General features: G+C 47.2%; 1 protein-coding gene across 2 annotated transcripts in view; it reads left to right on the top strand.

Moving 5' to 3' along the window:
* Nucleotides 1-15,648, top strand: part of RHPN2 (rhophilin Rho GTPase binding protein 2) — an 87,644-nt gene that overhangs the window by 47,409 nt on the left and 24,587 nt on the right. The window contains exons 5-8 of one of the 2 annotated variants that reach the window (XM_033225615.1): nucleotides 5,334-5,411; nucleotides 6,242-6,366; nucleotides 9,740-9,784; nucleotides 10,932-11,098. In XM_033225615.1, coding sequence (XP_033081506.1) covers nucleotides 5,334-5,411; nucleotides 6,242-6,366; nucleotides 9,740-9,784; nucleotides 10,932-11,098 — 415 coding nt within the window. The remainder of the gene's footprint in view (nucleotides 1-5,333; nucleotides 5,412-6,241; nucleotides 6,367-9,739; nucleotides 9,785-10,931; nucleotides 11,099-15,648) is intronic. The other variant, XM_033225616.1, reaches the window with a different exon arrangement.

Genomic DNA, 15,648 nt, shown 5'->3' with positions numbered 1-15,648 from the left:
CTTTTTTTTTGTGACGGAGTCTGGTTCTGTTGCTCAGGCTGGAGTGCAGTGGCCGGATCTTGGCTCACTGCAAGCTCCGCCTCCCGGGTTTATGCCATTCTCCTGCCTCAGCCTCCGGAGTAGCTAGGACTACAGGCGCCCGCCACCTCGCCCGGCTAGTTTTTTGTATTTTTTTAGTAGAGACGTGGTTTCACCGTGTTAGCCAGGATGGTCTCGATCTCCTGACCTCGTGATCCGCCCATCTCAGCCTCCCAAAGTGCTGGGATTACAGGCTTGAGCCACCGCGCCCGGCCAGGCTGGTCTTGAACTCCTGACCTCAGATGATCCGCTCCTCAGCCTCCCAAGATGCTGGGGTTACAGGTGTGAGCCACTGTATCTGGCCAAGAATGCAAGCATTTTAAAGGGAGAGTCTCTTGGAGAAAGTTAGGAATTTTATAGGCATTTTTAAGGATTCAATTGGGTCATGTGCTGAATTCCACATTAAAGCAAATGAAAATACTCACATGTTGTGGACATGGCCAACTGCCATTTGGCACAGGCTTCCAACCATGTCATTTTAGCCTAAAAGAGTCTTTACAAATGTCAGTCATATGAAAATGAGAACGTTGGAGGGACTTTCTGTTGTATTTTTTCTCTTTCAGATTTGAGAGAAACACAGGTACTGCAGAAGTGGTTCAGCAGACTGAATTAGGGCAATTCCATTTCAAATCTGACCTGGGTGTCCATGTGATATTTTATAATCAGTGAAGCTTCACAGTGTGATTTTGTTTTATTTTATTTTATTTATTTATTTATTTAGAGAGGGAGTCTCGCTCTCTCGCCCAGGCTGGAGTGCAGTGGTGCAATCTTAGTTCACTGCAACCTCCACCTCCCCGGTTCAAGCGATTCTCCTGCTTCAGCGTCCTGAGTAGCTGGGACTACAGGCGCCCGCCACCACACCCAGCTAATTGTTATATTTTTAGTAGAGACAGGGTTTCACTATGTTGGCCAGGCTGGTCTCGAACTCCTGACCTCAAGTGATCCACCCGCTTGGATGGATCCCAAAATGTTGGGATTACAGGCATGAGCCACTGCACCTGGCCAATTTTGTTTTATTTTAAAGAAATAGGGCCAGGCGCAGTGGGTCACACCTTTAGTCCCAGCTACTGGGTAGGCTGAGGTGGGGGGACTGCTTGAGCCCAAGAGGTCGAGGCTGCAGTCAGCTATGATTGAGCACCTGCACTCCATCCTGGAAAACAGAATAATACCTTGTCTCCAAAAAAAAAAAAAAAGATTTTTCAGATCAGTGAAAGAAAATGAAATAACATCTGTCCTTCAGTAAAGTTTAATAGTTTTCTACTTAATTATATTAATTTTATCACTAGAAATGTACTTTTGTTGCTACTGTGAAAGGTATTGTTTCTCTGTTAGGGTTTTTTTTTTTTTTTTCCTTAGACAGTCTCATTGTGTTGCCCAGGCTGGAGTGCAGTGGTGCAATCTTGGCTCACTGCACCCTCTGTCCCCCAGGTCCAAGTGATTCTCCTGCCTCAGCCTCCTGGGTCGCTGGGATTACAGGCACCTGCCACCATACCCATCTAATTTTTTGTATTTTTAGTAGAGACAGGGTTTTACCATGTTGACCAGGCTGGTCTCAAACTCCTGACCTCAAATGTTCTGCCAGCCTCAGCCTTGAAAACTGCTTGGATTACAAATGTGAGCCACCGCACCTGACTGTCTGTTAAGTTTTTCTAATTAGTTATTGCTTATATAAGAAAGGAAGAATATTGACTTTTCTTTTTTACTATTGACTTTTATATGTTAACTTCTTTGCCACTTTATTGAATTCTTATTCATAATGTTTCAGTTGATGCTGTTGGGTTTTATAAACATGCTGTTATGTTGCAAAAAGTTATTTTGATTGTTCCTTTCAAATATTTTATGTCTCTTATTTTTCTTAATGTGTGGGCTACAGAATGTTTGGAATTAGGCTAAGTAATAACAGTGATGGTGGAAATTCTCATTTTGTCCCTAATGTTTACAGTGGGTTTCAGTTAGGATTTTTGTTTTGTTTTGTTTTTGAGATGAAGTTTCACTCTGTCATCCAAGCTGGAGTGCAATGGCTCAATCTCAGCTCACTGCAACCTCCGCCTCCTGGGCTCAAGCGAATTTTCCTGCGGCAGCCTCCTGAGTAGCTGGGATTACAGGCACCTGCCAGCATGCCCGGCTAATTTTTGTATTTTTAGTAGAGACAGGCGGGGGGCGGGTGGGGGGGTTCACCATGTTGGCCAGGCTGGTCTTGAACTCCTGGCTTCAGGTGATCCACCTGCCTCAGCCTCCCAAAGCACTGAGATTACAGGCGTGAGCCACTGTGCCTGGCCAGTTAAATAATTTTTTATCCCACGAAGTATGCTAGTCTACCCTAGTTTACTAAGTTTGAAATCCAGGAATACATACATAATTTAATCAAAATCCTCTTTGACTTTTATGAGGTGAACCTAAAATTGGAGTGCAGTAACGTGATCATGGCTCACTGCAGCCTCAACCTCCTGGGCTCAAGTGATCCTCCTGCCTCAGCCTCCTGAGCAGCTGGGACTACAGGTGTGCATCACCATGCCTGGCTAACTTTTTATTATTTGTAGAGATGGGGTTTCACTATGTTGTCCAGGCTGGTCTCAAACTCCTGGTCTCAAGTGATTCTCCCACCTTGGCCTCCCAAAGCGCTGTGATCACAGACAAGGGTCACTACACCTGACCCCTTTTAACTACCATGCTCAGCTATTTTTTTTTTTAATTTAAAAAACTTAAAAATAAATTTTTTTTTTTTTTTTTTGGAGATGGAGTCTCGCTCTGTCGCCCAGGCTGGAGTGCAGTGGCCCGATCTCAGCTCACTGCAAGCTCCGCCTCCTGGGTTTATGCCATTCTCCTGCCTCAGCCTCCCAAGTAGCTGGGACTACAGGCGCCCGCCACCTCGCCCGGCTAGTTTTTTGTATTTTTTAGTAGAGACGGGATTTCACCATGTTAGCCAGGATGGTCTCGATCTCCTGACCTCATGATCCGCCTGTCTCGGAGTTTCACCATGTTGGCCAGGCTGGTCTGGAACTCCTGACCTCAAGTGATCTACCTGCCTCAGCTTCCCAAAGTGCTGGGATTACAGGCATGAGCCACCATACCCAGCCCATGGCCATGTTTAAAGAAAAGAAGCATAGTCAGATGGGTGTGGTGGCTCATGCCTGTGATCCCAACACTTTGAGAAGCTGAGGTGGGAGGATCACTTGAGGCCAGGAGTCCGAGACCATCCTAGGCCACATAGGAAGACTCTGTCTTTATGAAAAATAACAATATTAGCTGAGTGTGGTGGTGCACAGTTAGAGTCCCATCTACTGGAGAAGCTGAAGTGGGAGGATGACTTGAGCCCGGGAGTTCGAGGCTGCAGTGGCAATGATTGCACCATTGCACTCCACCCTGGGCAACAGAGCGAGACCCTCATCTCTTAAAAAAAAAAAAAAGGAAAAGAAGGCACAGCAGAGTTGATATTTAGTACAAATCCATTTTTTTAGGACAAGTGTTTGTCTATTTGTGTGTCTGTGCGTTGAACACACAAAAACAGGAGGAGCTTTAATGTAGAAGTTGTGTAAAGAGGTTACTCACAGTCATTGGGAAGACATAATTGAGCAATCTATGTGATCACCTTTCTTGCAGCTTGGGGGAGCCAGTGCTTGTACGGGCGGGGCGACAGGGCAAAACCCCATCTCTATTAAAAAATACAAAAATGAAGGCCGGGCACGGTGGCTCAAGCCTGTAATCCCAGCACTTTGGGAGGCCGAGATGGGTGGATCATGAGGTCAGGAGATCAAGACCATCCTGGCTAACACGGTGAAACCCCGTCTCTACTAAAAAAATACAAAAAAAAAAAACTAGCCGGGCGAGGTGGCGGGTGCCTGTAGTCCCAGTTACTCGGGAGGCTGAGGCAGGAGAATGGCGTAAACCCGGGAGGCGGAGCTTGCAGTGAGCTGAGATCGCGCCACTGTACTCCAGCCTGGGCGACAGAGCGAGACTCCGTCTCAAAAAAAAAAAAACAAAAAAACAAAAATGAAATTAGCTGGGTGTGCTGGCACATGCTTGTGGTCCCAGCTACTTGGGAGGCTGAAGTAGGAGGATTGCTTGAGCCCGGAGAAGTCGAAGCTACAGTGAGCCGAGATCAAACTGCTGCACTCCAGTCTAGGTGACAAAGTGAGATCCTGCCTCAAAGATAAAATAAAATAAAATGCCTTTATAACATGGTTAAGGGTCTTCTTGGCAAAGGAAATCCATGTCTGGGGACTGTTATGACAATCCTACCCTCAGGGTCTGTGCTGGGAAACTTGTCCAGGTACTGAGGGAGGCCCGGAATTGAAAGTCTGAGCCCCTGAATATCTGTGGTGTTTGCAGTATAGTTTAATGTATAGGTCACAGGCTGGTCTCGAACTCCTGGGCTCAAGTGATTTACCTGCCTGGTCTTCCCAAAGTGCTGGGATTACAGATGTGAACCACGGTGCCAGGGCACAAAGACATTTTTAAGCAAAAAATTAACTTCAACTCTTCATTTTTACTGAAGCAACACAACATTTAAAAACATTGGCGTGGAGTGCAGTGGCTCACACCCGTAATCCTAGCACTTTGGGAGGCTGAGGCAGATGGATTGCTTGAGCCCAGGAGTTCAAGACCAGCCTGGGCAATGTGGTGAAACCCCGTCTCTACCAAAAATTAGCTGGGCGTGGGGGCGCATGCCCATAATCCCAGCTACTCGGGAGGCTGAGGCACGAGAATCACTTGAGCCTGGGAGGTGGAGCCTGGGCAACAGGAGTAAAACCCTGGTAAAAAAAAAAAAAAAAAAAAAATTAAAAAGTAAAAAAGTAAATCTATGGCCTGGCACGGTGGCTGACACCTTATAATCCCAGCACTTTGGGAGGCCAAGGTGGATGGATCACCTGAGGTCAGAAGTTTGAGACCAGCCTGGCCAACATGGTGAAACTCTGTCTCTACTAAAAATACAATAATTAGCCGGGTGTTGTGGTAGGTGCCTGTAATCCCAGCTAGTTGGGAGGCTGAGGCAGGAGAATCGCATGAACCCGGGAGGCGGAGGTTGCAGTGAGCCGAGATTGTGCCACTGTACTCCAGCCTGGGCGACCAAAAAAACTACATAAAATTAAGGAAACAAATGCCCCCACTTTGAAAATCACTATAGTGTTCTGTCTCCTATAAGTTTTTCTTTATTCTGCCTTTTTAAAAACGGGTTCATAATTGACATGTTACTGTTATGCACATATATGGTTTTCAATCACATTTTATAGTATCTGACCTCATTTTTCTTAAAGGATTTTATCCTGGAACATTACAGTGAAGATGGCTATTTATATGAAGATGAAATTGCAGATCTTATGGATCTGAGACAAGTAAGTTTTTGTGTGCAGCAGAGAGGGGAGGGTGGCTTTTCTGAGTCTTTAGGGCACCCCATGATTGCATGCTTATGGTCTTAACAGAATTGCGGGCGGATGGAGGTGATGGTTTGGGGGGTGCTGGATCACCCATGCCACTTGCTGTGTAAGAAAACCGTAGAAGGAGGCCGGGTGCGGTGGCTCACGCCTATGTAATCCCAGCACTTCACTTTGGGAGGTTGAGGCGGGCGGATCACCTGAGGTCAGGAGTTCCAGACCAGCCTGGCCAACGTGGTGAAATCTCGTCTCTACTAAAAATACCAAAATTAGCTGGGCATGGTGGTGCATGCCTGTAATTCCAGCACTTTGGGAGGCTGAAGCGGGGTGGATCACCTGAGGTCAGAAGTTTGAGACCAGACTGGCCAACATGGCAAAATCCCGTTTCTACTAAAAATACAAAAACGAGCCAGGCATGATGCTACATGCCTGTAATCCCAGCTACTTGGGAGGCTGAGGCAGGAGAATCACTTGAACCCGGTAGGTGGAGGTTGCAGTGAGCCAAGATCGCACCACTGCATTCCAGCTTGGGTGACAGAACAAGATTCCGTCTCAAAAAAAAAAAAAAGGAAAACCATAGAAGGGGAGAGACCTGCCTCCTGGATTCCAGGATTTCTGACTTCCTCCCAGGTTCTTTCTATCCCTCCTAGAGTTTACAGTGCCAGCAGTGAGGTCGTCATACTGCAGAAATAGTTACAGGTTACCTGCTGGTGTGTGCAGGGCACCTTCCAGGAAGGTCCGTCAGCTGTGTCCTCCTCTGCCTATGCCCTCTGGGGTTCTTTTCTTTGCAGGCTTGCCGGACGCCCAGCCGGGATGAGGCCGGGGTGGAACTGCTGATGACATACTTCATCCAACTGGGCTTTGTCGAGAGTCGATTCTTCCCACCCACGCGGCAGATGGGACTCCTGTTCACCTGGTAAGTGCCTGAGGTCTGTGCTGAAGCGTCACGTGCCACGGAGCCTCAGCATCACAGACGCCCCTCTGTGGGCGCCCCTGTGCACCTCAGCCCCCTTTCCTATCTTGCCTTTATCTGGGGAAGTCTAAAAATATGTCAATACATTGGTATTTATTTATGAAGGTGGTCTGTGGGGAGATGGCTCCAACAGACTGTGGCCTCTTGCTTCTCAGAACAAGCGAGCCAAGGAGAAGAGACATTTTTCTTGCTTGTTGTATCACTGGGGAAGCCCGGGGCTCTGACGTGGAATTAGCCAGAAGCAAGATTCTTGTCTCAGATTGGACAGGGGGGGCATGCATGTGTATGTGTGAGTGAGAGAGAGAGAGGGAAATAGAAAGAGAAAATCAGGTGTTGTCCAGTGAGACAAAAGCACCAACAGAAATAGATCAGGTTTCTTTTGAAACGGGGTCTAGCTATGTTGCCCAGGCTAGTCTTGAATTCCTGGGCTCAGGTGATATTTCTGCCTCAGCCTCCTGAGTAGCTGGGACTATAGGCATGAGCTACTCACTCAGCTTAGATCAGATTTGAAGAATGGAAGTAGAACATTTGATTCTTCTCCACAATTGGTATTTTCAGACAAGATCAGGCACGTCAGGGTGGTATGACCATAGACCCAATTGGTATTTTCAAAGATTAGTATAGTTTAAATACTTGGGAGGCCGGGTACAGTGGCTTACGCCTATAATACCAACACTTTGGGAGGCTGAGGCAGGCAGATCACTTGAGCCCAGGAATTTGAGACCAGCCTGGGCAACATGGCAAAACCCCCTATCTACAAACAGTACAAAAATTTGCTGGATATGATGGTATGCACCTGTAGTCCCAGCTACTTGTGAGGCTGAGGTGGGAGAATCACTTGAGCCCGAGAGGAAGAGGTTGCAGTGAGCCGAGATCGCACCACCGCACTCCAGCCTGGGTGATAGGAGTGAAACCCTGTTTCAAACAAGAAAAAAAAGGCTGGGCGCGGTGGTTCACACCTGTAATCCCAGCACTTTGGGAGGCTGAGGCAGGCAGATCACGAGGTCAGGAGTTCGAGACCAGCCTGTCCAATATGGTGAAACTCTGCTTCTACTAAAAAATAGAAAAATTAGCCGGGCATGGTTGCGCATGCCTGTAGTCCCAGCTACTTGGGAGGCTGAGGCAGGAGAATCACTTGAACCCGGGAGGCAGAGGTTGCAGTGAGCCGAGATCGCGCCATTGCACTCCAGCCTGGGTGACAGAGTGAGACTCTGTCAAAAAAAAAAAAAAAACAAAAAACCACACCTAAAGTACTTTGGAAATGCTACACCCCTTCTCTGAGTGTCATTAGGAGTGTCAGTGAAAGGAGAACACATTCTAGAAGGTCAGGGGTGTATCAGAATCAAATCTTTCTACAGCTGATGGATGGCTACTGATGCCTTCCTCACGTAAAGCAAAGGAAAGCGGGATGACTTTGCATAACAATGCACCAGGCTGTCTGCATGGCCAAAAAGCGAAAGGTGGTTTCTCCTTAGTCATGAATTAGGGAGAAGCTGTCTGCACACCCCTTGGTTCACGAGTAAACTTTAAAACAAGTCTTAGGGCCAGGTGCGGTGGCTCATGCCTGTAATCCTAGCACTTTGGGAGGCCGAGGTGGGTGGATCACCTAAGGTCAAGAGTTTGAGACCAGCCTGACCAACATGGCGAAACCCTATCTCTACTAAAAATACAAAAATTAGCCGGGCATGGTGGGGGGTGCCTGTAATCCCAGCTACTTGGGAGGCTGAGGCAGGAAGGAGAATTGCTTGAACCCGGGAAGCGGAAGCTGCAGTGAGCCAAGATGGTGCCGCTGCACTGTAGCCTGGGCGAAAGAGCAAAACTCTGTCTCTAAAAATATAAATAAATAAATAAATAAATAAATAAATAAATAAATAAATAAAACAAGTCCTAGACTGGGTATGGTGGCTCACATCCGGAATTCTAGCATGTTGGGAGGCCAAGGTGGGTGGATCACTTGAGCCCAGGAGTTTGAGACCAGTCTAGGCAACACAGTGAGACCCCATCTCTACAAAACAATTAGAGAAAATTGGTCAGGCGTGGGTGGTGCATGCCTCTAGTCCCATCTACTTGGGAGGTTCAGATGAGAGAATCACCTAAGCCCAGGAGGTCGAGGCTGCAGTGAGTCATGATCATGCCACTGTACTCCAGTCTAGGCAACGGAGTGAGACTTTGAAAAAATAAAAAAGTAAAACAAATTAAAACAAATCCTGAGTTTTTAGATTTCAGAAAGAATTATGAGAGGTTAGTAATTGCCATATTTCATTTAGGAGAATCCATATATATACACACCTTTTTTTTTTTTTTTTTTGAGACGGAGTCTCACTCTGTCACCCAGGCTGGCGTGTAGTGGTGTGATCTCAGCTCACTTCAACCTCTGCCTCTCAGTATCAAGCCATCTTCCCACCTTAGCCTCCCAAGTAGCTGGGATGAAAGGCACATGCTACCACCATGTATTTTTGGTAGAGACAGGGTTTCACTATGTTGCCCAGGCTGGTCTCAAACTCCTGAGATCAAGGCATCCATCAGCCTTGGCTTCTAAAGTGCTGGAATTACAGGTATGAGCCACCATACCTGGCCCAAATTTTTTTTTAAAGATAGGCTTTATTATTTAGAGTGGCACATTTTTTTCCCTTACAAAGACCAGGTCTTATTGTGTTGCTCAGGCTGGTCTCCAACTCCTGGACTCAAGCTGTCTGCCCACCTCAGCCTCCCAAAGGGCTAGGATTACAGGCATGAGCCACTGTACCAGCCTGGTACTTTTTTTTTTTTTTTTTTTTTTTGAGACAGAGTCTCACTCTGTCGCCCAGGCTGGAGTGCAGTGGTGCGATCTTGGCTCACTGCAATTTCCGCCTCCTGGTTTCAAGTGATTGTTCTGCCTCAGCCTCCTGAGTAGCTGGGACTACAGATGTGCCTCACCATGCCTGGCTAATTTTTGTATTTTTAGTAGAGAAGGGGTTTCACCATGTTGGCCAGGCTGGTCTCAATCCCTGGCCTCATGATCTCCCTGCCTCGGCCTCCCAAAGTGCTGGGATTACAGGTGTGAGCCACTGCACCTGGCCCTTTTTTTTTTTTTTTTTTTTTTTATAATCGAGGAACTTACCTGGCACATGATTATCACCCAGAGCCCATAGTTTCCATTAGGGTTCATTCTTGCACTTGTGTATTCTGTGGCTTTTGGCCAACATAGAATGACAGTGATCCACCTTTGCAGTGTCATATAGAAGAGTTTCACTGCTGGAAAAATCCCTTGTGCTCTGCCTGTTCCTTCCTCCCTCCCCCTAAGTCCTGGCAACCCTGGTCTTTCTTCTGTCTCCAGGGTTTTGGCTTTTCAGAACATTGGAATCATACAGCGTGCTGTGCAGTAGGTAGCAATGTTCAGGTTGGCTCTTTCACTTAGTAATGTATCCTCTGCATCTCCTCATGGCTTGCTGGTGCATTTCTCCATTTTTAGTGCTGAGTAATATTCCATTGTCTGGATGTCCCATGGTGTGTTTATCCAGTTACCCTGTCAGATATTTTTGTGTGTGGCTGTGGTGGTCAGTGTGATTAGTGCTGTCATCTTGCTTGGAAACAAAAGCCTCAGTGCATGTGCATTCTTGAATTTTATTGAAGAAATGAGTTTTGTTGTTGTTGTTGCTGCCCAGGTTGGAGCACAGTGGTGCCATCTCGGCTCACTGCAACCTCCACCTCTTGTGTTCAAGCGATTCCCCCACCTCAGTCTTCTGAGTAGCTGGGATTACAGGCGCCCGCCACCATGCCCGGCTAATTTTTGTATTTTTAGTGGAGATTGGGTTTCACCATGTTGGCCAGGCAGGTCTCGAACTCCTGATCTCAGGTGATCCACCTGCCTTGGCCTCCCAAAGTGCTGGGATTACAGGTGTGAGCTACCGCGCCTGGCCAACCCAGGGGTTTGACAGCCGTTTGGGTAACATAGTAAGACCGCATCTCTACAAAAATTAAAAAAAAAATAGGCAGGTATGGTGGCATGCACCCATAATCCCAGCTATTCTTGTGAGACTGGGGTGAGAGGATCAATTGAGCCCTAAAGTTGGAGGCTACAGTAAGCTGTGATGACACCACTGCACTCCAGCCTGGGCAACAGAGTGAGATCCTGACTCTTAAAAAAAAAAAAAAAAGGGCCGGGCGCGGTGGCTCAAGCCTGTAATCCCAGCACTTTGGGAGGCCGAGACGGGCGGATCACGAGGTCAGGAGATCGAGACCATCCTGGCTAACACGGTGAAACCCCGTCTCTACTAAAAATACAAAAACTAGCCGGGCGAGGTGGTGGGCGCCTGTAGTCCCAGCTACTCGGGAGGCTGAGGCAGGAGAATGGCATAAACCCGGGAGGCGGAGCTTGCAGTGAGCTGAGATCTGGCCACTGCACTCCAGTCCGGGCGACAGAGCGAGACTCCGCTTCAAAAAAAAAAAAAAAGTTTTCCACTTGCATCCAAAAGTAACATTAACTAGCCAAGTAATGTGTATTCTCAGAATGCATTTCTTTCACATAGGTATGACTCCCTCACTGGGGTTCCGGTCAGCCAGCAGAACCTGCTGCTGGAGAAGGCCAGTGTCCTGTTCAACACTGGGGCCCTCTACACCCAGATTGGGACCCGGTGCGATCGGCAGACGCAGGCTGGGCTGGAGAGTGCCATAGACGCCTTTCAGAGAGCTGCAGGTAGGTTCCTCCAGGGCTGACCAGACAGAGCCTTGGCCCCGCCCAGTGACACCTGGGGACCCCTTACTGAAGAGGGTCTACAGGTCATCCCCCACAAGGGCCAGACCAGTCTCCAGCTCTGGTGTAACTTCCCATTAAGAAACTTGCTCGGTGGTTCAGACCTCAGTCTGGGATGTCTGATGTACATGGTGAATCCTGTGGCTGATGATTAATCTTTTCCAGACAAGTGGCCCCTGGGATGGCAGTGCATAACTGTTTCTTTCAACACTGTCATGAAGAGCGGAGAAACTTTCCCCAAATAGTGAAACTGTAGGCGTCTTTTTCTTGTATCAGGTGTACCTTATCAGCGTGTATTACTCTCCGTGCCTTTATTTATTTATTTATTTATTTATTTATTTATTATTTATTTATTTATTTATTTATTTGATGGAGTTTCGCTCTTGTCACCCAGGCTGGTGTGCAGTGGTGTGATCTCAGCTCACTGCAACCTCCACCTCCCGGTTTCACGTGATTCTCCTGCCTCAGCCTACTGATTTTTTAAATTAAATTTAATTTTTTTATTTAATTAAAAAAATAGGCCAGGCACAGTGGCTCATGCCTGTAATCCCAGCACTTTAGGAGGTTGAGGTGGGTGGATTGCTGGAGCCCAGGAATTTGAGATCAGCCTGGGCAACAAGGCGAAACTCAGTATCTACAAAAAGTACAAAAATTAGCTGGGCCTCCTGAGTAGCTGGGATTACAGGCACTCACCACCATGGCTGGCTAATTTTTGTATTTTTAGTAGAGACAGGGTTTCGCCATGCTGGCCAGGCTGGTCTCGAACACCTGACCTCAGGTGATCTGCCCGCCTCAGCCTCTCAAAATGCTGGGATTACGGGTGTGAGCCACTGTGCCTGGCCCCTCCGTGCCTTTATATCACTTGCATTCTGCAACTTCTCCAGCATGAAGTTGGGTGTTCTCAACCCTTTGTCAAGTGATGTATTCAAAGGATGTCTTATAGCTCAGTTCCCTTCTTCTGGGAACTGTCTTTTGTTATTTTATTTTATTTATTTATTTATTTTTGAGATAGAGTCTTGCTCTTGTCACCCAGGCTGGAGTGCAGTACACAATCTCTGCTCACTCCAACTTCTGCCTGCTGGGTTCAAGTGATTCTTCTACCTCAGCCTCCCAAGTAGCTGGGATTACAAGCGCCTGCCACCATGCCTGGCTAATTTTTGTAGTTTTAGTAGAGATGAGGTTTTGCCATGTTGGCCAGGGTGGTCTCAAACTCCTCACCTCAGGTAATCTTAGTGTGAGAACGAGGTGCGGGGTCAAGGAGAAAAGCAGCCTAGTGTTTACACCTATAGAGGACTAGGGTCACCAGACCCAGTGCTGTGAGTGAGGCTGGTGCAGCTCACACGTGCCTGCGGGTTCTGCCTTGCTGCCCCATAGCAGGGCCTGTATCTGGGTCAGACTACGCGTGGGGATGGATGCAAGAGCAGGGCACAGTGTAGACTGCAGTGTGGTCCCCAGGCTAGCTCTATAGCGTGTTGCCTTCTGGGCTGATCATGGACTTTCTGCTTTGGGGTGTGATCCCTATCCATCTGTATGGATCATTGTTTGATATCACTTTGCCCTGCAAGCGTGTGAAGAACCATAGCTTTGCCACTTTGACTCATTGTGAAATTTCTGATGTTACAATGATTGGTCCTACCAACCTGGGCCACACAGGAAGACCCTGTCTCTACAAAATATTTAAAAAATAGCCAGGCATGGTGGTGTCCATTCATAGTTCCATCTACTCCAGAGGCTAAGATGGGAGGATCACTTAAGCCCAGGAGTTTGAGGTTGCAGTGAGCTATGATTGCATCACTGCACTCTAGCCTGGGTGACAGAGTAAGACTCCGTCCCTAAAAAGAATTTTTTTTTTTAAATTAAAAATATAGGCTGGGCACGGTGGGTCATGCCTGTAGTCCCAGCACTTTAGGAAGCTGAGGTGGGTGGATTGCTGGAGTCCAGGAATTTGAGATCAACCTGGGCAACGAGGCGAAACTCAGTATCTACAAAAAGTACAAAAATTAGCTGGGCCTGGTGGTGCATGCCTGTAGTCTCAGCTACTTGGGAGGATGAGATGGAAGGATCAGCCGAGGTTGTGGTAAGCCAAGATCACGCCATTGCACTCCAGCCTGGGCGACAGAGCAAGACCCTGTCTCAAAAAATAATTAATTAATTAAAAAAATAAAAGATTGGTCTTTTGGGATGAAGCGATATGCTAAGATTCCAAGTACGAGTTGATTTCTTTTGCTGTAAATCTTTTTTCTGGACTCATCTTTCTGAGGAATCTTGGGCAGGCACGCTGTGTCCTGTCTCTGAGATTACAGCAATGGAGACAAACTATAGACAAAATGAAGCAAGCGGGAGAACAGTGGGGAGTGTGAGGGAACCCCCAGGGAGCTCACAGCTCAAAACCGCAGGTGCCATCCCTCTGCAGGGTGGTTTTTTTTTTTTTTTGCTCAGCAACAAAACCAGAGGAACCAGTTGGATGGGACTCATATCAGAGGTTCTATTTCACTTCCAGATTGATTGTCAATTAGTGCTTTGGACAGTTAATTTACTAAACTATAGAGAAGTCAGTGGAGGGCTGCAGCATGAAAACTTCCATTGGAGCAGAGGGATTGAGTTTTTTTTGTTTTTGTTTTTGTTTTTGAGGCAGACTCTCACTCTGTCACCCAGGCTGGAGTACAGTGGTGAGATCTTGGCTCACTGCAACCTCCGCCTCTCAGGCTCGAGCGATTCTCCTACCTCAGCCTCCTGAGTAGCTGGGATTATAGGTGTGTACCATCGTGGCTGGCTAATTTTTATAATTTTAGTAGAGACAGGGTTTTGCCACGTTGGCCAGGCTGGTCTCGAACTCCTGACCTCAGGTGATCCGCCCGCCTCGGCCTCCCAAAATGCTGGGATTACAGGCATAAACCGCCGCGCCTGGCCAGAATAGATCTTCTTGAGGTCCAGGGGAAAAGCCCTGGACTGCTGAATGACTCAGATCTTCTGTGTGAGCCTGGCCCCCTGTGAGCCCCTCAGTCCTTCTGCCTGCTCTCTGCTTTCATCTCCATGACTGTTGTGATGGAATTTTGTCCCAGGTGACACGAGTTGTGGGGAGCAGGCTGGTTTCTTTACTCAATAGAGATGCAAGTGTTTTGGAAGATAATCCAGTTTTTTAAAAATTGGGTTAAAAGGCTGGATGGGGTGGCTAACGCCTGTTATCCCAGCACTTTGGGTGGCTGAAGCAGGCAGATCACCTGAGGTCAGGAGTTCAAGACCAACCTGGCCAACATGGTGAAACGCTGTCTGTACTAAAAATACAAAAATTAGCCGGGTGTGGTGTTGGGCACCTGTAATCCCCGCTACTTGGGTGGCTGAGGCAGAAGGATCGCTTGAGCCTGGGAGGTGGAGGTTGCAGTGAGTCAAAATCATGCCACTGCACTCCAGCCTGGGCATTAGAGTGAGACTACGTCTTAAAAAAATAAATAAATGAATAAATAAATTGTGTTAAAATATACATATATAACTTAAAATGTACTTTTTTTTTTTTTTTTTTTGAGACGGAGTCTTGCTGTGTCGCCCAGGCTGGAGTGCAGTGGCCAGATCTCAGCTCACTGCAAGCTCCGCCTCCTGGGTTTATGCCATTCTCCTGCCTCAGCCTCCCAAAAATGTACTATTTTAACCAGTTTTTTTATTATAGTAACATAACTTAGAACATAAAATTATCATTTTAATGATTATCTTACACTTTTAAAATTTAAAAATTATCCTGCCAACCAGAAGCACATTTTAACCATTTTTAAGTGTACAGTTCAATGGCATTAAGTGCATTTGTACATTCATAGTGTTGTGCAGCCATTACCACTAACCATCTCCAGAAGTTAAAAAAATGTTTTGTTGGTTAGGCAAGGTGGCTCACACCTGTAATCCCAGCACTTTGGGAGGCTGAGTCAGGAGGATCACTTGAATCCAGGAGTTGGAGACCAGCCTGGGCAATGTAGGGAGACCCCATCTGTACAAAAAATTTTAAAATTAGCTGGATGTGGGATGGTGCATGGCTGTAGTCCCAGCTCTTCAGGAGACTGAGGTGGGAGGACCGCTTGAGCCTAGGAGTTTGAGGCTGCAGTGAGCTGTGATCATGCCACTGCACTCCAGTCTGGGCAACAGAGTGTGACCTTGTCTCAAAAATAAATAAAATAAATACATTTTTGTTTTTTTGAGATGGCGCCTCACTCTGTTGCTCAGGCTGGAGTGCAATGGATTGATTGATCTCAACTCACTGCAACCTCCGCCTCCTGGGTACAAGTGATTCTCTTGCCTCAGCCTCCCGAGTAGCTGGGACTACAGGCGCCCACCACCATGCCCAGCTAATTTTTATATTTTTAATAGAGACGAGGTTTTACCATGTTGGCCAGGATGGTCTCGATCTCTTGACCTCGTGATCTGCCCGCCTCGGCCTCCCAAAATGCTGGGATTACAGTTGCGAGCCACCGCGCCTGGCCAAATAAATACATTTTTAAAAAGTATAT

Source organism: Trachypithecus francoisi, unplaced genomic scaffold (genome assembly GCF_009764315.1).
Source record: "Trachypithecus francoisi isolate TF-2019V2 unplaced genomic scaffold, Tfra_2.0 Lachesis_group12, whole genome shotgun sequence".
Classification (NCBI taxonomy): Eukaryota; Metazoa; Chordata; class Mammalia; order Primates; family Cercopithecidae; genus Trachypithecus; species Trachypithecus francoisi.
The sequence above is the reverse complement of the archived record's forward strand: the minus strand, read 5'-3'. Positions and strand labels throughout refer to the sequence as shown.